Source organism: Pyrgilauda ruficollis, unplaced genomic scaffold (genome assembly GCF_017590135.1).
Source record: "Pyrgilauda ruficollis isolate IOZ18807 unplaced genomic scaffold, ASM1759013v1 scaffold72, whole genome shotgun sequence".
In the NCBI taxonomy this organism is placed as follows: Eukaryota; Metazoa; Chordata; class Aves; order Passeriformes; family Passeridae; genus Pyrgilauda; species Pyrgilauda ruficollis.
This window is the reverse complement of record NW_024529044.1, coordinates 4,501,155-4,527,148: the sequence shown is the minus strand read 5'-3', so window position 1 is coordinate 4,527,148 and position 25,994 is coordinate 4,501,155. Positions and strand designations below refer to the sequence as shown.

The 25,994-nt window shown below is 35.9% G+C and overlaps 1 protein-coding gene across 2 annotated transcripts in view; it reads left to right on the top strand.

Moving 5' to 3' along the window:
• Positions 1-25,994, top strand: part of STXBP4 (syntaxin binding protein 4) — a 69,300-nt gene that overhangs the window by 944 nt on the left and 42,362 nt on the right. Inside the window, exons 2-17 of one of the 2 annotated variants that reach the window (XM_041485846.1) lie at positions 652-705; positions 7,841-7,914; positions 8,111-8,206; positions 9,207-9,276; positions 10,009-10,083; positions 12,039-12,124; positions 12,747-12,876; positions 13,437-13,569; positions 15,684-15,790; positions 16,166-16,349; positions 17,349-17,427; positions 19,962-20,044; positions 20,538-20,634; positions 21,968-22,080; positions 22,745-22,831; positions 23,891-23,956. In XM_041485846.1, the coding sequence (XP_041341780.1) occupies positions 668-705; positions 7,841-7,914; positions 8,111-8,206; positions 9,207-9,276; positions 10,009-10,083; positions 12,039-12,124; positions 12,747-12,876; positions 13,437-13,569; positions 15,684-15,790; positions 16,166-16,349; positions 17,349-17,427; positions 19,962-20,044; positions 20,538-20,634; positions 21,968-22,080; positions 22,745-22,831; positions 23,891-23,956 (1,518 nt within the window). In that variant the 5' untranslated portion in view covers positions 652-667. Of the gene's footprint in view, positions 1-651; positions 706-4,452; positions 4,521-7,840; positions 7,915-8,110; positions 8,207-9,206; positions 9,277-10,008; positions 10,084-12,038; positions 12,125-12,746; positions 12,877-13,436; positions 13,570-15,683; positions 15,791-16,165; positions 16,350-17,348; positions 17,428-19,961; positions 20,045-20,537; positions 20,635-21,967; positions 22,081-22,744; positions 22,832-23,890; positions 23,957-25,994 lie in introns of those variants that run through there. The other variant, XM_041485847.1, reaches the window with a different exon arrangement.

Below are 25,994 nucleotides of genomic sequence, written 5' to 3'. Positions count from 1 at the left end.
TTGTGGAGGCTCACACTGCACCTGGGGGTTCTGCTGTATCTTGGCCGGGGTCTGTGGAGTGACGTTGGTGCCAGGAGCACCTGAACGGTCTTTGCCTGCGTGTTGGGAGAGTTCCTTGCCCCTCTTGTTTTGGAAATAATTCCTGTTCTGGGTTGTGGCATGTGAGGGCTCAGCCGTGCACAAGGTCAGGAAGATTTGCTGCTGCTGATACAAATGGATATTTTTTACATTAATGCTTTTTTAGCAGTTTCTGAAATGACTGTAGTTCAGTACATCCAGGGTTGTATTTCCTGTCAACCTGTTGTATGTACTAATAAAAATACAATGTCAATTTCTGGAGGCTTTTGCTGCATTAGTGGTATGTAAGCCCATTTTGTGTGTTTTGGCCTGTTCCACGTACTTCATGTTCAGAGACACTAAATACCAGAGAGTAAGTAAAAAAACCATGAGAAAACAAGACACACAAAACACCATTCCCTTTCCAAGTAACTTTAAATGGAAAAAAAAAAAAGGAATTGTCTTTGCCTTCTGCAGTTATGTTGCATAATCCTAGAATTGTAATCTGTTTTTTTCCTATTTTAGAAGATTTTAATCCTGGGTAGGAGCCTGTTCTTCATGTGTCAGAACTCTTACTTTGAACTTTTATTTTAGTAGTGCTTCTAAGAAGATGTCCAGTACAGATCCCCTCACAAATACAGAGAAGGAGTAAGTACTTTTTTTCCCTAGATACAGAAATACAATTAATGGATCATAATATTAAAATTTTTGCCATGTCATTAGTAGGATCTTGTCTTGATGAAGGCTTAAAGAAAAATAACTTTGATATTGAAGCAGTCTGCAGTAACGCCGTAGGAAAGTTGACACCAACACCAGTGAATTTACACTTTAAGGGAGGAGTCGTCCCTTAAGCTTTTCATTAATTTAATCTGCACTTGGTTAGGACTAGTTTTGTGGAGATAAAACCCTGCATAGAGATTTCTTAATTTATTGCTTCTGAGCCATGAAAATATATTTGCATATAGTAGATAACTTCTTTGTACATCTGGGGTACCTGCAGTAGCATAAGACTGGGGGTTTTGTATTACAGTGCATTACTTTTTCAGAATACTCTGTCTCTATACCTTTAATATTTTATATGTAGTACTTAGGAACCATCGTATTTTTACCAATGTCACAGGATGTAAAAAAATTATGTTCATTCTATAAAACATAGTCTTTCCCACTTAAGAGTTGGATCACATTCTAAATGTCAAACATGGATTCAGTCATGATTTAAAAGTGTAAACCCAGACCCTTTCCAAACTGCCAAATAACCATGCCAATGCTGTCATCAAAACCAGAATTAAAACCAGGCACAGGCAGCTCTTGCTGGACTTACCATGTTTGTTGTACTTGTGCAATAGAATCCAGCAAAGAGTATTCAGAAGAATAATAAAAAAATTAACATAGATTTAGAATTACGCCACCTCTTAAATAACTTGATTGGTTAGAAAAGAAAAACCACAAAACATTAAAAAAACTGACTTGCTTTTTACTGGGACCTGGAGAAACCAAAACTCTGCTTGTCTGATGGAAGTTCATGGTATGTGATCACAAAGATACATCTTTGAGACAGCTGTGGCTTGCTAGAGTCATGTGAAAGATGAGTAGTTTACATGAGTAGTTCCTAGCTCGCTGTATTCCAAAGGCGATTTTTCACATTAGAGATGAACAGGAAAGGCACCTAAAACTGCACTTCAGCTGCATGCTGATGGCAGGCTGTAATTTTCTGTACTTTTATTTCTTGTAGGAGATGATGCTTCCCAGAATGGACTTGGTTATATGTTAACTGAGGTTATAAGTTACCTGAACTTCAAATCATACCTTTCTTCTCTGTGCAGGGGGTTAGCCTCAAACCATTCATGTTTCTATACAATTACAATGTTGCCCAAGCTTTTTTTAGGCTTAACAGTTGCTGTATAATGACCTGTGTTTTCTTTTAAACTTTATAGCAGAATGTAATAAGCTGAATGTATTTTGAATAATGAGTGGGTTTGGATGGATCACACTGAGTGCTCATCCATGCTGTGTGATACAGCATTCCTTTGCCTACAGTCCTTAAAATCTGAACTTGGGGTTAGTGAAGCTGAAAAGCTACAGTTGCATAGTGGATTTGTATAGGTTTTTTTAGAAGGCCTTTGGTTTATTCATCTTGTGAATCAAACTTCCAAAGATTCTGCAGATCTTTTTGTCATCTGCTAAATTATCATGTAATCTATCTCAGTTGCTAAAGTATTGCAAAACTTCCCTTGGGAAAAACAAGTTGTAATTACAAATGTTGCCAGAAAGGAATAGTTTCCCAGCTGCTTGGAAATGAATCTTACTTAACAACAAATGACAACTCTTGAAAATTGAGTCTTACTTATTTATACTAAATTTCATGGAGTTTTGACTTACAATTTTCCTAGATCTTTCTGGAAGTAAAAAGTAATTTGTGTTCCTCTGAGCACATTCTTGAAAGGCAGAGCACTTGCAAGAGAAGCAATAATGCTGTCACTCATTAAAAGCAGCACAGCAACAGAATTTGAAGGTAAAGAGGGATAGAAGCCTTGGGGATGAGTTCAGGAAGCTGAACAAAGCACAATTTACTTGGAAGAAGGAGTGGAGGAGCAATCTTCTGAACAAGTCATGTATTACTGGTAATAACTCTAATGAGATGAGAGCAGTAAGACTAATACTACTTTATATCTGCTTAAATTGTGTAGAAGTTTGCCATGTCTGGTTTAATCAAAATAACTTTTTCCTTTTTAACAAGGAAATTGGAGAGACTTGAGCAGTGTGTTAATTGGTGGATTTCTATAGCAGAAAATGTGACACTGGTTAGTCTGAGTGATGTATTTTGACAAATGCTCCTGATTTTGATACCACAAATTGAACTCCACTGATGTTAAGTACAGAGGTTGTTTTATTGGAGAAAATCTATTGGTACTTTATCTTCTGTAACCTTGCCTAGAGCAAATCTAATTGATATGAGGCTTAAAATATCAATGGTTTTTCTGTAGTGCCGGTAACAGCAGCAGAGTGAGCTGACTGAGGAAACGCTGCAAAGGGGCAAATTTTAATCTCTGAATGGATGTGGTCACTGTGCCACTGGGCCTTTTCACTATTTGGGAACTAGGAAGGCTGCTTTATGTTCCCATTTCCATCTCTGATCTGCTCCTTAATCTGTGGTGGGTCACTCTGCCCCTTCTTTGTGTGCGTTGCAGGCTTTCAGGACTGACCACTCTCTGTGAACACTGTTCAGCATATTGTCGCTCAGCAAAGGGATCCTTTCCCCAGAAGGATTATCTGCTAATGAAACCACAGTCACTGCAGCTTTAAAAAAAAAAAAAAAAATATGCCTGAGATAAGCTTTTGCATTCCTGGCATAGCCGAGCCGTCCTGCTGCACCTCCAGACCTGACAGATGCTGTCTGATCACAGGGTTGCTCCTGGCTAGAGAGGATTCACCTTTCTACTTAAAGCCCTCAGTGAACACAGGGTAGTAGGCTTTCATTTCAAGCTGAAGTCGTCTTGTGATCTTTTGAGAGAGGGGGAGTAGTAGGGGTACTTCTGAGGCAAGCCTGGAAGGAAACATTCATTAACCAAACTGATGTCAATGCTCAGAATTTCTGAAAATGTGCATCTCTCTGTAAGACCAAGTCTCCTATCACAGGATCTGACCTCTGGGAAAGGGGTGATACATTTGGCTTCTTAAACTACATTATTCCCAGTGTAATGACATAAATTTGACAGTTTTGTTTCCTTTCCCAGAAAAGTACATGTCAGCTTACATTTCTAGAGAAAATAAATAACACAAGCTCTGTGTTGACTTTTGACTGCTGTATCTTGAAAGTCTAAAAATCAAGTTAGATCATGGTACAAGCCAGTACCATGACTGAGAATGAAAAGTAATAGCATAATGGCATTTGTTTCATTAATACTCCCAGTCTGCTTTGTTGGCTTTCCCTTTTGTGTGGCTGTGCATAATGCAGTGTGTTAGGAAGATTGCTTTAGAAAGGTCATGAGTTACTGCTTTTGACCTTGTTTGCAGGGAGCATGTAAATAAATTATTAGAAGAACGGGAGGAAATAAGTTGCTTTTAATCATTGCATTTGCCTTTGGCTGCTGTGTCTAGATTGCTTAATCACAGTGGAGTAAATTTTCTCCTTTGCATTTATCAGTCTTTAAAGTTGCTCTAAATGGCTGTTTCAAAGAGAGAAAAAGTAAGCATTACCTCTCTAGGTGAATTAGTGCATGTGACGCAGAGGCTTTCAGAGAAGATTAAGTAGGCAGAACGCTCAGCTGGAGCTCTGTGTTTGGGTTTTTTACTTGTTAGCAGAAATCATCCTGCTCACAACCTTTATCCAGCTGAACTGGAAACCTCCAGTGTGTTTTGGTTGCGTTGTCCTTGTTTTTCCTGCTGTGCTGAAGGATGTCCTTGCTTTCTCCAGGGGCTGAAGATGAACCAGAGCGTTTTGATGGTCTCTCTCTTTTATACTGGTATGCTGAACCATTCAGTTCTGAGGGCATTGCTCTAGTCTGTAATTGGGCAAAGTACAGGAAAGATAATTTAAAACCTGATAATTTTCAGCTTCTTTTCATCAACAGCCAGAGTTTATAATTTAGATTTTTGTGTGTCAAGTGATACGTGTTTTGTGAGTAAAGTGTATTATTCTCCCGTTGATAAACATAGGTAAATATTTTGTTTATGCACATAAATGATTATTAACTTCTCAGGAATAGAGAGCAGAAGAATATCTGGAGCTGTATGTTCTCATAAGTACTCAAAGAAATAAACCCCAAACTTGTTGAACTTCTTTGTGTATGCTGCTAAAAAGTAATAGAAGCAGGTTCATTTTAATTGTCCTTACTGTAACATCTACACAAAATGTTGCACACTTAGTCTGTTTCATTCCAGGACTTCAGCTAGAGTGTTGAGTTTAGTATATTTCAGTATAAGATGGTTATAGTGTACGTTTTGGTGAGTTTTACTTGTTTATTTCATCTCATCTCACATCTTCTCTATGTGCTAAAACCTTCCTTACAGGTACTTTTGCCTGACCTCAAAAAATGAGTAGCAACATCAGATTATTTTTTGTTACTACTGCCAACTGGTTTAGAAGCCTGTTTCCTTGTTTGTACTGTTAAGCATGATTCTAAAGCTCTGGGAGAAATATTCTAACATTTCACAAATACTGAAATTGATGACATAAAATAAATGTTGGATGGGTACTGAATCCAAGTCATTTTACAGTGAAATTGTTAAAGCTCTGTTTATTTTATGACTATGACAAGTAGCTTGACTTGAAGATCTGTGTTATATGGGAAAAAAATCCCCTAACACTGCAAGTCAACTAGATGTGATATGTTTAATAAATTTGAGGTGTTTGAAAATCTTTGTCTTTACTTTTATGTGCTAGAGTAAATTTTAAACTGCATGTATTGGAGGGATTTAGTCTTTAGAGCATAAACAGACCTGAGTACCTTGTAAAAGTTGTCTGTCCAAAGTGTCAGTTCTTTGTAATTGTAGGTGGCAGCATCACAATTCCAGTGTTTCAGAGATATCTTACTCCTCTCCACTGACTAAAAATAATGATCAGTTTTGTGTTCTCTGTGTCCTCTTTGTCAGAATCCATTATAGTTCCGTTAGGATCTCTCTTTCCTATTAATGGTCCTGTTCTTAGATTTGATCATATTTCATTATTTTATGTGGTAGTATTTAAAGAAGTTCTACAATTTCTGGCAAACTCTAGACTTCAGACTTAAAGTCTGAGATTTGATCTTTTCAGATTTTGCGAAAGTAAAACCTCTGTGTCGGTTTGTGCAAGGTTGAGGTAACTTTTGTTCTTGATTTTTAATATTAACAAAAAAACTGCCGTGTGAAAACTGCTGAGAGGGAATGGCAGAGCAAACTCAACAGCAGTAGTCCAAAAGGCAAGAGAGAAAAAATTTGAGTAGTTGCCTATTTTAAAGATCAGTGTACCTTGTTTAAGATTTCAGAGACTGAGACAAGTCAGGACAAAGCATGACTAGGATGCTGTCCTTCAGCCTCAGAACAAATTTGTGGGATAATTGCAGTGACAGTACTGGATAGTAATGCAAGATACTTTGTTCTTGTGAAGGAGTAGGAGGTTGTCCAAAGAATATTCTTAAAGAAATATTGAGCTTGGGGATTTGTTCTTCCTTTCAGGCTGTGATTAAGTAAAAACATTTTGGTTCACTTTTAGCCCTACAAAGGGTACCTTATGCTCTGACATATCATGGCATGGTCCTGTGCAGTCCTGTCAAACACACACCAAATACACTGGGCTTTTTCTTTTTAGCCTGTGAAACAGGCTAAAATAAGAAATACTGCAGTGAAGATTATATAGTGCTTGAAGCATAGGTTTACTTTTTGTTTCTAAAGGTTATTAGAATTATTAGGTCTCTTCTCGTGGCTGGCCTTTCTAAAGCAAAGGCTAATTTTGCAAATACTTGGAAATAGGAGGTTTTGGGAAATCGTTGCTTTTCAGAGCTAGTGCTTATCCTTCAATTAAAAAATCTCATCCAGTTTTCTTCTACAAAACCAAAAGAACTGCAGATATTCTTTAGAAGCTGGATCTCCTGGCTAGTGCTAGAATTTTTAGAACATTTGAACCTTCTGGATTTATCTCTTCCTTCTGGCACAGCACCTTTTAATGATGTACTCTGGCTTTTGCAGATGTACCCAGTTTCAGGCATAGAGTTCAGGCTGTGTGCTGGATTAGGTTGTGTGGAAGGATTTGGGTCACTGTGTCCTCCACTTTGATCTTCTTTCCCACCCTGCTAATGAATTCTTGTTGTTCCATTTCACTAGGACCCTCTAGAAAATACAACTCTCTATCTAATGTAGCACAATATGTAGGTCAAAGCAGAAAAACCTCTGTGGTTCTTTTGCTCTTTTCTAGAAGAGATCTGCTGTCTGCTCCAAAAAAGTTGCAGTGAAAGGACAGAGGACATATAATACAACTAACATTTTTTTTATCCATAATTCATCTACATGAAAATAAAACCTGGTAAAGGGTAATCTGGATTTATTTCCAGATTAATACTCTGCGTTCTCAGAGCAGTGTACTGATCATGAGTCTGATGAAACTGTGAATTTAGGTTTCAAAGCTCTAATTTTACTTTGTATTCTTTTTAAATTCTGTTTCATGATCAACTGCCTTCAAAATATTTCTCTGCCTTTAGACAATTCCAAGTGCCATCCTGGTATTTTCCCTTGGGGTGGGAAGGTACACAGAGGATCAAGCAAAAGAATTTGGAAAGAAGCCTTTTTTACAATAGAGAAAGAAATCAATGTTGGGTGAAGAAATTAGGAGATTTGGGAAAAGATTATGTCCATAAATAGAAAAAATTATATTTTAGTTCTCTTAGGAAATAATTTTATGCACTGGCTTAGGTGTGCTTTTGTTCAAATATTCATTACCTAATGAAAACTGATTTTATGTTTTTCTTGCCTAAATGTTAAGGTGGACCAGCTTGTGGAATTTTGTTTATATTTAATCACAATCCTTTTATTACACAAAGTGGGATTCACAGTTGAGCCTGAAGTGCTTTGGGGGAAAAGGAAGTAAATTCTGTATATTTATTGTACCTTTGCATCTGATATTTGTGATGAACAGATTGATTTTTGGCTGGGGAGATGATGGCTCAGAGATGTCAAGCAATATGAAGTTGTAAGTGGAGAAAGGAGGTTTGGGTTTGTATTTGAGTTGAAAACACAGTCACTGTAGTTTATTTTCTGTTAATACAGCTCTGTCTCATTTCTGTAACTTGATTACTTTTATTTTGTTCCTTAGGACCATTATGGGCCCTCATGGAATTAATCGAGCTGTTCACCGCCTCTCTTTCTCTGATTGCCAGAATGGATTAGGTAACTAAGATTGCACATTCTGTTATTCTGAGTAAATCAAACCTAAAAACACCTTTGCCAGCTCATACCTGGCATCAGGAAAGTTTATTTGGCTTTCATGGATTTGACTGCAAATACATTTAGCACAACAGAATAACCAATTCTAACCAATTGGAATAACCAATTTTTCACTTTTGTCTTTTTGTTTGTTGTTCAGGAGTTAAAATTATTGGAGGTTATCGGGCACAAACAGCAGAAGATTATGGGATTTTCATAAAGAGAATTCTACCTGGGGGGGTGGCTGCTGTAGATAGTAAGTAATTTTAACTTTTTTGCCTACAAACACACTGCATATAAAAAGCTGTCAAAATAAGTCTTTATTTTACTTTGTGGGTAAGGATATTTAAAATAGTATGGTTTAGTCAAGTTCTATGAGGTTTTAGCTTACTTTAAGATAGATAAATGAAACTTGGACCCTTTATGGAAAAAGATTTTAATACACTCAGGTCTTGAAAATGTGTTCAAATCTAGATATGGCTGGTGAAGGCAATTAGCAGTCTTTCTGGCAATTGGCAGTACTGTTAAGTGAGTGTTGAGGTGCTGAGTCACTTTTAATTTATAAGGTATAAGAGTAGGGTTTCCTGTATAAACATAGTACTTTTAATTCGTTCTGATAATTTTTATTACTTTTTTTTTAATGGTGGTATGCTGGTTGTTAAGATCTGTGTGGAGACAAGAAATTACTCTCAGTAGAATTTGCAATAATTAAACTACAGACTTCTGTTCTAGATCTCTGTATGGGCTTTTTTGAGATTCCAGCTTGTCTTGTGCAACATGATAATTTAAAATAATCTGATTCAACTTCCTAAACTTGAGATTTTCAGGATGTTAAAAGGTAGAATTGGTTCTAAAAAATCTTTTAGCTGACTTTATTGATGTCTAAAACATTAATATATCTATACATGCTAACTTACAGTAATGTTAAGAGCTGGAGTCAAATAAAATTAGTTCCATAACTGTAAAATATAAATTCTAGTCTCAAAAATACTTATGCTGTGTGTAAATAACACAAATAGCTAAATGACAGTTATTTTTACTGGCTATTCTGTTGTTAGTAAGACTGATTATAGGTTCTAGTCTTATCTCAATTATCTGTCTTACTTAAGATCAGGTGCCAGGAGTCATAAAGTTGTTTAATGCATTAAGTCATGTAAAATAGAAAGGAAAAGTCCTGGGTTAATACCTGGTTTTATACAATATGTTCACCATTTTTGAATTGTTGATTCATCAATCACCATTGGTTTCATTTAAAGGCCGTTTGCTCACTGGGGACCTAATTCTGGATGTCAATGGAGAAAACCTGGTTGGAGTAACAAACGAAAGGTATGTTTGTACTGATTCCTGAATGTTTATTAGAGCTTGGAATGTTATACATGGATTATTTTGGACACTGTCAGTGAATGAAAGAGCACAGCTCCTGTGAGATCTTTGGAGTTCAACTCGCAAGTAATTTGTCCTGTAAATCTAATTCAGCAAAACTGTTGTAGAAAAGTGAAGGACTTTATATGCTTCTGTAACAGCAGAATCAGCTGGTTTCTTAATGACACAGATTACAGAATGTGTATGAAAACAGCAGTAGAAGCTGTTAATACAAATACCTGCTGGTTCAGTACTGTAGCTGGATCTGTAGAGATCAGTGCAGCTTTCAGTGCTGGAGATGGAGACTGAAAATGCAAAGGAAAATTGCCATTTGTATTGCTGAGGGAGATTCTGAGCCAGGCACACCTGAGCAGTAGCTTTTATTGGGATGGGCTGTTAATCCTGAAGGAGGCTCAGGAAGGCAGCAGGGTGGCCCAAGGAGGGATGAGGACAGAAGGGAAGGAAAGAGAGGTCAGTCCTAGTTTATTGCAGTCAGCAGATGCACCACAGCCTGTCTTTTGCTCCATTCCCTGGCGCTCACTTAAGTTTTGCTGCTGCCAAGCTCTTTTCTTTGTACCTGGCCATGAAAATTATTAACTACCTTAGCATTTTGTCCATTTTCCTGCTCTTCTAGCACTGCTCACTTCTTGCCAGCACCCTGGTATATTTATTTGGCCTTTTTCTGCCCCTTTCTAGGGCTGTTGACATCTTGAGAACAGCATCAGCCTCTAATCACATGTCTCTGCTCGTTGCTAGAGATGAAGAAGCAAAGTAAGTGAAAAATTGTTTTAACCTCAAAACTAATAAAAGTCCACTGCTGTATCTCAGGGTGGGTGGGCTTGCATGTATTTTTATTTCAGATTAGTTTTAATTGCAGAATTGCACCACATCTCACATTTTCCTGTGTGGTATTTGATGCCAGTTCATTCTGAGATCACTTACATCAATCACTTCAAGTAGCAAGCTCAGGCCAACTTCAGTTTAAAGAGGAGGATTGTAATGTTGTGTTTACAGCTAATACCATTAAAAATTATCTGCTGTGATCATTTTTTTAATACTTCTCACATTTTAAAATAACGAAAAATGAGGACTCTGCTAGAGCTACCACAAAACTGTAAGATTTAAACTTGTCTTGCCTTCTGATAAAAGGCAGATTCAGTTGTTCTTTTCCCCTCAGAAGTTTGCTTTTCAATTTCTAATGTGCTTTGAATAGTTTGGATAAGTAGGTTAAACTATTCGCTGCAGCAGGCAGTCTAAAGTATATTCATTTTAAGGACATTTATGTTACATATTGCTTTAACCTGACTGATGAAAGTTAAGCATATAAACCAATATTGGCAGAGAATCATCAGCAATGTGACAAACCACATCTGTATCCCCTTTTGACTTAAATCTCAGGAGAAAACAGCTGTTATGTAACTATTTTTTATAATCACTGCAAGAGTATCTGCTGTTATTTGCCTTTCCTGAGATGTTCCACTTCCAGAGTAATCTCCCCATAAAGGATTTTTCTCTAAATTCCTTTAGCCTTTTGTCCAAGTTAAGCTTTCTCTTTCTGTTCCTTGATTTTTTTGTGTTTGACAGACATCTAAATCACTCTGTAGCCTCTGATCTCTCCTTTTTTCAGACTGCCTAGATATATGTGAGGTCCACTCTTAATCTGCTTTTATCTAAAGCATACTGGCCTAGTTCCTGTAAACTCCTTGAATAATTAAAATCCATCAGTCCTTTAACCACTCTGGGGGGGAAGTGCAGTGGCCTGGGCAGAATTTGCCACTCCATGCAGTCCCTCACCAGCCACCTTTTAACTGTACATTTTATGCTTAAAGATTATTTGATTTACATTCATCTGTGTTTATGTTTGTACCCTGGGGCCAGCATTAATACAATAAGTGTTGTTCTTTTTTAAGAAATGACGCACCCAGCATTTTTGAACAACCTTCAGAAGTCAAACTGGAATTACCTGGGAATTACTTTCCTTGCAGTCAGTTAATTTCTTTTCTCTCTGACTAATTCTGTAATATTAATTAGGTGATGTTGCTGACTTACATCACTCTATATCTTTTAAATCAGTTATCACTGAGGTAATCAGAGCTCAGATTATAAACTTTTTTTCTTAAATTAGGCTGGATCAAATATCAGATGAATCAGCTGTTTTTGTATTCTCTTCAGTGCCTGTCACACAAGATGTACATCTTTGCCTGTCTGGTGCAATATGATTGGTGTCTGCATGCAATTTCTGCTTTTGGCTTTTAGTGGTTAACAAATATTTCTCTGTCCTCTTGTTTTTAAGGAGCCATATCTTTGTCAGTCTGTTCTGGGTTCTTGTTCAGTGTATTTGAACTAAAAGCATTCTTTAAAAACATGATTATGCTATAGGTGTGTAATCTGATTCCCTCTAATTGTTCTGGAGCTTGGTAGTACCATTTTCTTAGTATCTGTAGTTGATTATATGACAAGTTTTTAAAGTTTTGTAATTCAGGGTAAAGAGAGGTAAAAATAAAGCTTTTGTACCACGAGTCCATTTTGTCCATAGTCTGTTGTTTTCCCATCTTTATAATGCATTACATGATTTTTTTTTGCCTTTTCTGACCATTTGACAGAGCTTTCCTCTGTCAGTGGAGGTTGAGCTTCTTTCTCTGAGGAGGACCAGCTGTTTGGTACAAGCAGTGCAGGTTTCACAGGGTCCATTCAAACTGACAAAGAAAATCTTTTTATTGGCACAGGAAGGAATTTCATGACCTAATGGATAAGTATGGCTCTCACAGTGACACCACGTCTGCAAGAACTTCTCCAACACATCAGTTAGCTGGTGAGAGATCACTTCCCAGCCTGAAACAATCCTGGGGGACAAAAATCAGCCTTGGATGGAGTAGAAACTTGTACTTAAAATTCCTTGTTTTAGGGGAGGTGTATTGGAGGAAGTGGCTGAAAGTCAGACAAAACACACATGTACCTTGAGGAATTTATGTGTTAGTTTCCCCAGCTCTTTAAATAAATATACTGGTATCAACTTTCAATTTTAATTAATTATTTATGTGAAAAGTTTTTTGTATTTGTAGCTGAACTATGCCACAAAATGCTAATTAAAAGTTGAAATTCTAGACATTCTAATCTTTCTGAAGCCACTGCCTAGTTAAGATGCCTTTATATAGCATGAGGGATTGGTCTGTTTTGTACTTTGCACCCAATCTGAAAAAAAATCATCACTTGTTACATTTTTAAAAATTATTCCTGAAACACTGGGTGGCTCTCAGTTCCTAACTGTGCAGGCATTTTTTTTGGTTGTCTGATTGCTTAGTTTGTCTGTTTTCTAATATTACAATAGTCTTCTGTTTACTGAACTGAACTTCCTTACATGAGCTGAAATTTTGTGCTTTTTCCCAAATGTGTTTTTTATTTAGTTACTTATATTATTATTTCTGTTTTTTAAGCAAAATCTAGAGACAGCCTTTCTTCTGGGTCATCCTCAAGTTCACAGAGTCCTCAGTTGCCTCTGAAGGATAGCATCACCAGCAGCAGCAGCAGAAATTCTGTCCCACCACCATCCCCAAAGCTTCCAAAGTAATCTCCAAAGTGACTGTGCCTCTCTTGTGGGAGCTGCAGGAAATGCTGTTGTTTGGCGGGTCAGGAAAATTTGGGTTGAGCCCTAAGTGTTAAATTTTGGTTATATGTTTTAACTTCTAGTCCTTTAGCTCCTAATACCATCGACATTGCAGACTAATAAGTTTTTTTTTCTATTTATTTATTTATGTGGCAGAAGATTAATCAGGTTAATTTTTTTTCTGCCATCTAATGAATTAATGTTCCTGGTTTATGTGTACCCAGATACTCCCATAAGCCTTGGGATATGGTATATATCTCTACTCTATATAGTAAAGAGGAGTTTTTAGCCTTGTAAAATAGAGTATAAATTCTTTTTGTAATTGTCAGAAGTGCCCGAGGTTGCTGATTTTGTTGTAAACAGTGTAATATTTGAACACTGAGATTAAATTTCCAATATTTCTGTTTGTTACTGTTATACATACTTGCAAAAGCTGTAAGATAATGTAAGTTACTGCTTCAGTCTTTATTATCTAGTTCTGTGAAGTAATTCTGTTTTTTCTTTCTCTTTGTGCCTCTAGTGACAGTGCATTTCAGATTATCTCTGTTTGCAAAGGAACAAGCCTGGGTTTGAATATTGTGGGAGGAATTAACAGAAATGAAGGGCCTTTGGTTTATATTCAAGAAATTATCCCTGGTGGTGATTGCCATAAGGTAAAGGCCCTTTTTCCCTTCCTTCCTCTTCAGACACCTGCGTTTTTGCCTTAATTGCTTTGGTATGCTACATCTGCAGTCATATTTTAAATACAAAATGTGTTTGTGTTCCTCCTTGCCTTCTCTTTTAACAGAATTATCTCACTGCACTGTAACAGAGTTACATGGTAATGAAAATTTATTCCTAAGTTCATTTGAGGTAAATGAGGATCTTATTCCTCAGTTTATGTATGAGAAGGTACAAAACCAACTTCTATAAGAGATTGCGTGGTGCAAGGTAAATCAGGAATGATGGGACAGAGCTACAGATTGCACCTCTTTTTGTTTCTTGGACATTGAAAAAATCTTATTTCCCTGAGACTTAATTTAGGTGGATCCTTGTAGTTGGAAATCATTGTGTAGGCAAATTAGAAAAAAAAAATATTCAGAAAGTGCAGACTAATAAAATGTATGAATTGGTGTTGATTACTGTTTTAATGTGTGATGAATGCAGTATGTAAATCAGGGGGATTTGTCAGTGTAAAAAGTAAATAAATAATGTAGTTGCCTGGTTCAGGTACACAGAACTGTTTATCCAAGTGTCTCCTCTGGCATCCTGAGTAATTATGGTTGTTTGGAAGTGTAGATAAGCACCCTTTGCCTCTGGCCCAGCAAGAGGGGACCAGCTCAATTCATGAGCAGTGGGTTTTGTCCCCAGGCAGTTCATAACTATTTGTTACTGAATTTTTGTAGACTAAGTTTAATCCTAAAATGCAAGCTGGAAGATGAAAATGCCATGTTTCTCAAAGACCTCTTTCAATAGATGAATGGTAATCGTTCCTCTTTTATTTTCTCCTATTTTGTTGTGGCTTCTAAAATATTTTTCTCACTGTGAATATGTAATTTAAAGCCTATCACACATAATCAATAGACTGAGGCTAAGACATCAATTTCCATTAGGCTCTAATATTAGCAATAATAGAGGTAATTTCCCAATACTGGTTCTCTTTGGGAAGGTGAAACAGGAAGCATATTTTAATCATCTGCCATGTGAGGGCACTGTTGGATATCTTAGAACATGCTGGATGAAAGCAAAATAAAAGATCTACAGCTTTATTCTTTAACCAAAACCAAAACACTAAGTGACAAAAAAAAAAAAAAAGGTAGTAAAGTACTGGCACAGGTTTGAAATGACACAGCTAAAATTATGGTATGTGGGTGTTAAGCAGGTAAAATTATACTGGTTTTGAGAAGGTATTTTGCCTATTTCCTATGTATCATTTTCTGCACACAATTTTTTTTTTTCCACATAGAGTGATTTTGTGTTTGATTTCTTAGGAGCTGAAGAGCAGAGACATATTCTGTGTTACATGATGTGTATTTCATTAGACAAATGTCATAACTCTGTAACCATAGGTGAATTACACCAGTTGAATTGTTGAGGGCTCTGTTAAAATGTGAGCAATAAAAGCTCTATCTTAGCTTATCTTAGTGAGAAATCTAGCCTAGCATGTTTAAAGTCTTGTCTTAGAGTCTCTGGGACAGAAATGTGAAATGTTCTTGTGCTGGTAGAGAGCTTGCAATTAATTCAACAGAAGCACAGAGCTGACAATATTATTTCTGTCATGGTTTTGCCTGGTGAGTACTAATAGACCAATCTGGTTTTCTCATTAACATGGCCAGTGAGTGTCTGAAGAGTTTCATGTATTGCCATGAACATTTGCTTTTGAAATACAAATTAACCAGCTCAGAGCTGAATTAGTTAGTAAAGAAGCTTCCTAAAGTCAGATGGGTCAGTGCTGGAAAAATCTGTTGTTTCTTTCCTTGGTTTGGTTTTGTTGTTTTTTTTTTTTTAAACAGAAATGTTTATCTGGGTCCAAAGTTGTTCTTTATACAATTTCTGAGGTCTGTTTTCTGTGATGATTTTTTATAATGACTGCTTTAATGGTAAGGGATGATTGTTTAATCTGTTTATTTCTGGAGAGTTGTCAAGCACAGGTAGAATGCAGAGCTGTTCTTGGTATTTTTGTCCTAATAGAACCAGGGGAATTTGTCCAAGTGCTGTGACTATACAGTTCTTTCTGTATTGTTAGCAATTAATATAAAGTTTGTGGGTTTTATATTTGTTATTTTAGGATGGACGATTGAAACCCGGGGATCAGCTTGTGTCCATCAACAAAGAGTCCATGATTGGAGTCTCCTATGAAGAGGCAAAGAGTATAATCAACAGAACAAAGATGAGGTATCTGTTGCTGTCAAACAGCCAACCATCCAGAATGGTTTAATAGATGATATTTATGATCAGATTAATGTGAAATGTGTTTTTGTGTGCTTAGAGGAAATGAGGGATACTAATTTTTTTTAAATATTCAGTTGTAATATTATTTTGTAGAAAAGATTTCAAGTGCATCTTTTAGACCTGCAAAATTACGATACTTTAATGTTTAAAAAATTACAGTATTTGTCTTTGTAATGATGGGTAACAGAACATCCTTTTAGAAAAATAATTAAATAAATCCACACATGGTGTTTGGAAACATGTAATTTTTGCAGAAGTATAATCTTATTAATAATGTAAGTATACAATATGTTGAAACTTTTTACATTTTTATTCTAGGTTTGAAAATTTTTGGGAGATAGCTTTTATTAGGCAGAAAAACATACCTAGTCTTCCACAGAATCTGCAACATCCTTTCAGCCTCTTACCATCTTCTGTAGCACATGGAGAGCAACAGGCTGCAACACTTGGTCCTCTTCCCTCTCCTAGTGGGAGACTGGTTTCAGCATTCCCTCCAGATGCTGTGAGTGTGTTTGTTACTCCTCTTATAACAAACTGAGCAAATGATTGTTTTTCTGCTAATTGTAATTAAATTTCCATTTTATTAAGAAAATGACTGTCTGTTTCCCTGCACAATATTGTCTTTGGAATATCAAAACTTTTGAAAAAACCATGTTGTATAACAGGAGAGTAAACCACACTGATGAGAGGAATTAGTTGACTTGGGGTAAGAAAAATTAAACAAGCATTAACTGTGTTCTTAGATACCAAGTTCTCCTTCACTGTTTCTCTGAAGTTTTGGAATTAGATATAAATAGTTATGAATTTCAGAGATAAAACACTCCCTGCTTACTACATATGTGTGAGTACAGTACAATCTCACACTTGCTCTGTGACGATGAGATTTTTGCTTTAAAAAAGTCCTAGAAGTTTGTGGGGTTTCCCCCCATTCATTTGGCTAAGCGGCAATTGTTTTAATCCATACAGCTCACCATTAGTGTAAAGAAATAATGTTGACCATAAGAAAGAAGATTTTAAAACTAATATTTCAATTTTTGATAGCAGATTTTCAGGTTATCATATTTTTAAAGCTAAATAAAGTATTGCCTTAGAAGAAGGAAGAATAAAATGTTCTCCAATACAAAGTCAAAATAGGTGATTCTCCAATCTTCTTATATTTGTACTTAAAATACTTGTCCATTTTTCTTTCCTATTAGGGATGTTAATATTGAAGTAGGTTGCCTAGAGAGACTGTGCTATCTTAATCTGTGAAGGTTTTCAAAACCCAAGGTTTTGATGAGGCCCCAAAATCAGAGAAAATCTGATTTTTTCCAATGCTGTTCCTTCTCACCACCACCCCCTCCATGCTTTCTTTTTCTCCTGGGGTTGTTTTGATCTCCCCAGCCTTTTTTTCTTCCCCCAGTCTTCCTTCCTGTCCCTTTTTTCATTAACCTGTATTTCTGGTTTGGCTTGTGATCTGCTTTAGAAATGGTATTTCATGACTTTTCATTTCCTCTCGTAGATGGAAACTGGAGTCAAGATGGGAGAGCAATCTCCAATTACTGCTCTAGACAGCAATCCTGCTGATGTGTCTGCCACGGGTAAGTGCTGATTTAATTCCCTGCCACCCTTTTCCTTGTTCTTTCAATAACAGTCAAACAGAATATAGTGCATAGTGAGACTCAATAGTCTTTAAAAAAAAAGGGAATATTGCACTGTTTTTATACTCCTAAATAAAGCACTGAGATCAATGGATTTTTAGTAGCTTCTGTCAAATATAACTTACATTGTCTCCAACAAACAGCTGAAACCAAACAAAAATGAGTGATCACAACATTTGCTATACAGCAGTCATGATAATAGACTCAGTAGAAACCAGATAATGAAGACTCACATATAGATCAAGATTAGGTTGCCATAGAAACTGTGCTTTCTTGATTTGATGAAATTCTGGGCATGTGTGCTGCTTGCATGGTTTTTTTGCTTAAATCAGGGCAGCATGTTGAAAGGATAGAATTAACATGCAGCCCTCTTAACAGCTTTTCAGTTAGTAACAAATACAATATATCGTGTATATTTGTGGTTTAGAGTCATGACATTGTAACAAGGACAAGAGTCACTTTGATCACATCTTGAAATATCTATTTTGAAAACAACATTTAAGGAAAAACAGGTTTTGTGAAATATGGTCAGAACCAAATCTGAGCTGAACAATTGTAATTCCTGTGGGAAACAAATAAGTTGTATTTAGAAACAGTGAAAATGCAAGTGTGACACAGTAATGGGAGTCCCCATTGGCACTCTGATAGAACTGACTCTGTTCAGTATTTCTCTGTGGAGACCTGAATATTCTTTTTCTTCAGGCAGTAGCAATTAAGCATAAGCTGAACTTCTCAATTTCATGTCTAATGTACTGAGGAGAGGAAGAACAAATACACAGGATCTGATTCATTCCAGATATCTCTCCACTGGTATTATTTAAATTGTACCTGCATTTATTATACCCCATATTAGATACTCAAATTTAAAATGAAACAGTTCCCATATTACAAATCTGATCAATTAGTTCCCTTCCTTGGAGGGTGAGCTGACCAAATGTAGGCTGTTGAAACTGGCAAAGTTTTAATATTGAATACACCTGGAGATTAATGTTCACGCAGTTTTTACATATTGGCTATGAAAAACACTACAACTGAATCAAAGGAACAAGACAAAAGTCTTATTTTTTAATATATTCAGAATGCAAGACTCTTGGTTAATGTAATTCAGTACACAGGAGCTTCTTTTTTTGAAGACACCAGGAAGGGCACAGTCTCTGAACACATCTGAAGAGCACAGGGAGTAGAGCAGAGAGCACAAATACTTGCAGCTGCAGTCATATTTCATTTTCTTCTTATTTAACAGAACATCTTTTGAAAAATCTGATACTTCTTTCATGCTACCCTTTTTCAAGGATGAATTTTTGAAGATTACCTTGAAAAATTAAAGCATCTCTTAGATGGGATACTCTTGTTTTTAACACTTTATGAAAAAATCAGCATAATTTTGAGAAGTTTTTGCCCAAACTCACACACGAAGCTTTTTCATTCTGAGCTGAAGGGAAATTGAGCCAATTCCACCAAGGTTCTAGCCCACTGTCTTCAGACTTTAAGATAGCATGTGAGAGGTGTTAATGTCAGAGATTTTCAAGATATTTTGGTTTATGCTTTTGGCATGTAACGAGAATGTAAATTACTTTGAGCTTGGAAACAGATACGCTGTGAAACTGAAAAAAAATTGAAAAAAAGAATTCTCTGCGATTCCTTCTGTTCCTTTAGAGAGAATCTCAAATTGCAAGATCCTTTCTTTACTTGTCAAACACTGGTTTTGATTCCAGTACCTTTTTAATTAATTAATTAAATGATGACTTAAGACCTACATTATTTTTTAAAACAAGGAATGCAAACAATGAATTTTTTTTATTTGCATACATCTAAAATCCAATGTGATATATTTCAAAAAACCCCTGTAAACTTGTGTTTCTGACTGTAAGGGTAGAAGGGGCTGATGGGTGATGGCCTAATGGACAGGAGTTCTTGGAAAAGAGTTCCTTCCCAGGAAAAAATACTGAGGAGCCTGCAGAGTTCAGCCTAAGCTCCCTCCCATGTTTGGGAACAGGTCATTCCCTCTCTTCCCCAGTGTTTTCTAGATCACTCCATGTGCCAGTGGCAGCTGTCACTTACACTAAGGGTGTGTCTTGGAGGTCTCTCTTGGAATTCACAAGTGTGTTTCCCCTTCTGCTTCCTGAGTATCTGTGTATCTCTGAGAGAAGAGAAAATACCACAAGGAGAAGCCATATGCTTGATGGATCACTCAAAGCTATTCCTGGTTATTTTCTGTTAATTTCCTACTTGTCGCTTTTTTATGCGAAAAAACCAGTGGAAGTGATTGATACACATAATTTTTGTTGATTAAAATTATGTCCTTTAAAAAAATAAGTCAGTCTGAGGATTAACATGTATTTTTGGCAAGTGGGTATTTAGCTGGCATCCACTTGATGAGCAGGGCTTCAGAACAAATTTTTTTCAAAGCAATAGTTACAACTACATCTTTTTTTTTTCTTTTTTTTTTTTTTTCTTTTTTTTTAATTTCTTAGTTCTTGCCCCCAGCCAGAATGATGATTATGAGCTCCAAGGAAAGAACTTGAGTATTCATCTAAAAACAGAAAAGCTGGAGAGGGTAAATACTTAAAAATCTTCTGAGTTCTCCTTCCTCCCCCTTCATGATGCAGGTAAAACATCTGGACAGTACTGCTAGGCTGGCAAACTTTAAAGTATAAATGACACACAGAATTTTCTGTTTGGGTAGTTCTTTCATGTTGCAGGCCAATATTTCAGTTTATGTATTGGGCAAATTACTGTTTTTGTTAATCTAATTACTGATTAACTCTTCTGGGAATCAGAACATCCCTCAGGATTTTTAAAGCAGTTATTAAGGACAAAGGGGTTTGCTTATTACACTCATCTGTATTCAAGGTTAAATAATATCTGAACATCTCTCAATTAGAAGGAAAAGTCACTGAGTGGCTCTGGAATAAAAGTGTTGTCAGTGAGAGTGTACCAGGATACAAAGGCTCTTTGAAGTGTAGCTCTTTAATTACTCCCCCATGTCCCTGCAGTCATTATCCTTAGTCCTTTCTTTTTTCACTCCAAAATAAGTTTTTTCCTTCCAGGCACTGAATTATCTTGGGATTCAGCTCACAGATGAACAGCAGCAAGCCCTAAGGCAGCAACTTCATAAAGATTCTAAAGGAACAGTGTCTTTTGGAGGTAATAATTTGTTAATTACCATAGAAAATAATGAAAAGTAAGAATACAGAAATTATAGATAATAACGATTACTATAATTCTTGTCAGTATTGGGTTGCTGCTGCAAATAAAATGATAATTTGAGGCAAGAACGTTATTTTGCTGTATAAAAATAATCTTGGAGTTCTACTTGAAACTAAGTAATGGGAATGCAAATCACAAATTTATTTTATTAAGGGCAACCTTGGGAAAGTTTTATTTTGTGCTCACAAAATCTTGAATTTTTTGTTCTGACAAAGGGGAACTGTAATTTTTCCAGAAATCACTTGGGAGAGTTTTGATGTTTAAGGAGGCTTCTTGAAGGAAGTAAACGGATGGATCACTTAGTTTTAGTATGTGGGAAGCAAGAACGCTTCAACTATTGCATATAGAAACAGGTTTGCAGGGAGACCATCACAATTCTTCCAGCTAAACCTAATTCTGGTGAGAATGAGTGGCTTCTTGTGGTTGTAACAATTTTGGTTGATGACACGGACAATTTAAAAATATTTTTCAGAAACTGTGAGACATGATGGTTCTGATGCTAAAACTGATGGAAATTTCACTTTTCCTAAAGTCTATGAAAAACACTAGTGTGTGAAAAATAGTATTTTGTACTTAAACATCCAAAAAGATCAGCAAGAAAAATACTGGATGTTCTATCAGATTTTATATGGAGTAAACTGACCTTTGTATTTCCACCTTTCTGTCATAAAATCATTTTGGATTTAAAAATTGTGTAGCGGAATTTTTGAATCCAAAATGTATGGGTAATCCAAGCCAGGTTGATTGTGCATTAGAGACTGTTTGTATTTAAAACTTTCAGCTTGGTCAACATCAATTTTACCAAGCCTCTATCAAAGGTTTAAAGGGTTTGAAAAGGAAACCTTGAGCTCTGAGCTAGCAGGATATTTTTCCTTTTTCCTGTCTCCTCTGGTAAGGTCAATCATTGGGAAGGGCAGGTGTGTATGCCTGTTGTGCAGATTTATTTCATTCTTCACAGACACCTGCCAAATGCAGAACCTCTCGGGTACTTTGAAGGTGAGCTTCACACCACCTTTGTTTTCTTTTTTCCTTCACAATTTGATTTGAAGATATTTCATTCCACGATATGTTTGGGCATTTTTATTCTTACCAGCTTTACCAGAACTTTCTCTTCGGAGATACCTCTCTGATTTTCTTTTTTTCCCTTAGAAAACTGCATTTATCAGAGTGGCTGTTCATGGTCATATTGGCAGTTGTGTTGCACCAGTGATCTGTTACTAAACTGAACTTCCAGACTACAGCAACAAAATCTGAACTGGTTTTTTCCTAGATTTTGTTGAAGTTTCAAGGAATCTGTTGTCTGTGCAATCAAATTCAGCTGATGATGGCCACAAATCTGAAACGTTTGGGGTCAGTGAAGTTACCAGCTTAGAGGACTCACAGGTAAAACATGTGCCTGGTCAGTGTTTTAACAGCTGGGAGGAGATTATTGGAGAGTTTATTGTATGTAAAAAAACTCCAAATGCTGGGCAGGTGTTTAAAACAGCTCTGCAGCATGGGGTTCTTTAAGATAACCTAGTTTCTGTGAAGGTTTTTTAAGCAGCCTAATTTGTAGAAAGCAATTAATGTAATTAAATTGTCCTTTGTTGTAAGTCTGGACAACATTGATTTACTGAGGTTTCTTAATAGAATCTGGATTGCTACAACCTGTGTGAGTGAGAAACAATTACTGGGCCCAGTGATTTGAACTACTGCTACAGTGAAAATCATTTTATTCTAGAGGTGACTTTAAAAAAGAGCATTTTTAGTATATGAAGACTAAAATAAAATGCCTTGTTATTTAAAATATTAAAATAGTGATATATTCTTGATAGTTCAAAAAACACTTTATTAATCCATTTTAAAAGGAAAAGTAATTGTTCATTTGGAAGATAAGCTGTTTAAAATTTTATTAAACATTTTTTAGCATTTTCAGATCTATAAATCATCCTAAAATTAAGATTTTTTTTCTTGTTTTATTAACAAGAACTTTTAATATAAGATGTTAAAGATTATGGAAGACAGAGTTAGCAATCCATTCCAACCTTATGTATTTGTATACACACAGTTTGTAACCTGTGATTCCTTGGAGGATGATGTGGAAAAACTTAAGAAAGAAAGAAATGAAGCTTTAAAAGAAATAAGCAAATTAAAGGTAACACTTACTTTTTATTTTCTTTAAATTACCCAAGAGACTAGAGGCTTTTTTGAGTGTGTATAGGAATTTACTGGTTTTTTGAATTTCATGTGCAGTTTTTCATAGATAAATAAAATGGCAGTGAAAACAGTCCTAATCATGTTTGAAGATTGCTTACAATATATTTGTGGAGACAGTGAATTTTAGCCATTATACTGAATGCTAACACATTTTTTAATCTGGTCTATAGAGAAATGAGACTAAGCAAACATTTCACAGAAGTGAATTTGGAGAAATGACTGATTTGCATGGCAATTTTATTTAAAAATGTGTGATCCTAATAACTGCAGAGTCTGAGCATGTGCTGATACTTCTGAAAGGAATCAGAACTGGAGGATAAATTAGTACATGCAAAATTAGTACATGTTTTCCCAGGCATTACAGAATTCCTAAGTCCTAAAGCAATAAATATTATTTCTTAATACCACAGGTTGCTACCAAATTCTTCTGGTCCTGAATTTCTCATTTAGCAAACTATAAGATAGGAAGTTCTGTATTCAGCATACATAACTCTGGTTCTTGAACAGGGATAAAGACAATTTTAAAAATTACCCCTTGGTCCAAAAATTTTTTTGCTGTAAATTACAGAAGCATTGGGTTGAAATGGCCAGAGGTCAGTTCTCTGTTCTGTGCACAATGATTCTTCTGAGAGCTTTGTACTGACATGAAAGAACCCCATTTACATTAAATACAGTGGATGCTGACAAGGTGTCCCTAAATTGCTGATGTGGAAAACTGACAATGATCAATCTATAATTAATTGCCTGATTTCTTACACTCTTTTACATACATCCCAGAAATGTTCAGTAAATAATTCTAAAATACTCAGGAAACTTCACCAGCATCAATGAACTCACAGAAAAGTTAGCTTTTAGAGATGGTTTTATCACAGGTTTTATAAAAGCTGTTGATAGAAGGTAAGTATTGTTATCTGTACTTTTGAAAGAGCTAATTGCTTTAGGACCAAAACTCTTTCTCTTTCAAACTTATTTATTATTCTTTTTTTTTGTTTAATAGGAAGAATTGTCTGAATCTGTGAACTTACAGAAGCAGTTAGCAGAGCAGCTACAAGTAGTCAAGCAAGTATGTTGAAGTCTTTAAAAATTATAATAACTAAAAAAATTTTAATTGTTTTTTTTTTTGTGGAAGGGAGAAAGAAGCACTTCTTTTTCTCTTAGTGCTCATATGGACTATACTTTCACACTGATTTCAGCACAAAGGTGGTTCTTGTGTTGCTACAGAGCTTTTGATTAAAAGTGGAGAATCGATTCTTCAGTTTTTGGAGCAGTAATCTATTTCTCTGCTATTGAATTGAGATAGGAATCCTGAGACCAGCTGGATCAATGAAGTGGGATAATGATGTAGTAGAACCTTTCTAGTCTTAAGTGTTCTTGAGGAAATTTTGCTGTTCTTAGGCAACAGTTGCTTAATTTACAGTCCTAACATTAACGACTTTATATGTCAACCAGTCTTAAATGTGAAAAAATTACCAGGAAAAAAAGTTGAAGTCAGGGTTTTCTGAGGAAAGTCTTGTTTCTGCTTCCAAATCTGTCTATAATTATGAGCCAATAAATCAGAGTATTTGGCTTCCTTGTGTCTCCTAAAGGAAATTCCCAATTAAATGTTAGTCTCCTGTCACTTATAGCCTGGACTCAAAGCCAGGGAACTTTCCTGTTCAATCTTCCTCCTGAACACCCTGTCAGCTTTTCCTTCTAATGAGCTGGCTGCTTTCCTTCCCTCCTGCACTGCTGCACCTATTCTTTGCAGGTTTCTCATGTCAGATGTCATGTAAAAATGCAAGATAAAGTTTAAAATTGCCCTGTATTAAGATTAGTTTTATATTTTGCTCCGAAGAGTCTTTGAACACCTTCATTATCACCTTTTATTCCTTGAATATAGAAGAGCTTGCTTGAAAGCTTTTTCCATTAGTATTGTGTTGTTTCCTTCTGTACACTGTGGGAAATAAATTGAGTTATCTTCTGGATAAAATTTAACTGGAAGATTGTTCCAGTAATGCACTTGAGGTTCCCATTCTCTGATGGGTTGACTGTGTTGTTCTAGACCAGAACACTTGTTCAGTGTATTAGTCCAGCCTAACGCTGGTACAGAGTACAATCCCCAGTACAAACCTGCTTTTCCTGGGAAGGCAGCCTTGGACAGGGCTGGTTTAAGATGTTTTAGGTGGCAGCAGTGCCCATTTGCCACCACTCGAGGTCCTCCCACTTTTATTTTTCTCAGGTACTCTCATGTGGTGGTGAAATTCAGTTTTGCCCTGCAAAACTCCCAGGGATAAATACTGATTTTCTTGTAGGCATCAAAAGGGTTCCATGTAGTGAAGTGAAAGAGAAATACTAAATTATATATAATTATAGCATTGTATGGTCTATTTTAAGAGATAAAAGTGGGCTTTTAATGGACATTTTGTTCTGTTTATACTTGGTGCATGTGCAAGTGTTTTATATATATTATTATATATATATTTCTGTTGTTTAAACTGAGGTTCATGGTGATAAGTTTTTTATAAATAGGTTACTTATAGTACACGTTGCCATTTAACTTATGATGTGCATTCCTGCTTGAGCTGGTTAGTGAGAGGAGTTAATGAGTACATTATTGAACCCTAATGGCCTGATTAAAAGAAACGAACAACCAAAGTAAACAAAAAACCCAGTTTAAGGCTGTGCTTAAGGTCTGACTTCAGCGTAATTTAAACATTTTTTAAAAATTACTCCTTTCCTGAAAAAAACAAGGTTTTAAGTGAGGATTTAGGTTATCAGTCATATATTGAGGTATATTTTGTGGTATTTCTGTTTTCTGCTAATTGTGAATTGCAGCGATTACAGATTAATTAAGACAGGGGTACAAACATTCTGGTTAATGAACATGCTTTGTTAGTACCAATTCATCAAACAGTGCTTGACTCAGTAACAAACAGCATGAATAAACTCTTAAGATTAGAAATGCTGCTAAACTTGCAGTGAGATAGTAATTATTTTCTAATATTGGTATGAGACAATTCAAATTCATTAATTGATCTGTTTTTGCTTTGAAGTTGTGATATAGCACTATATCTTTGGGGCTTCCTTGAAATCATATGTAAGCTGAAATTGGCACAAAACAC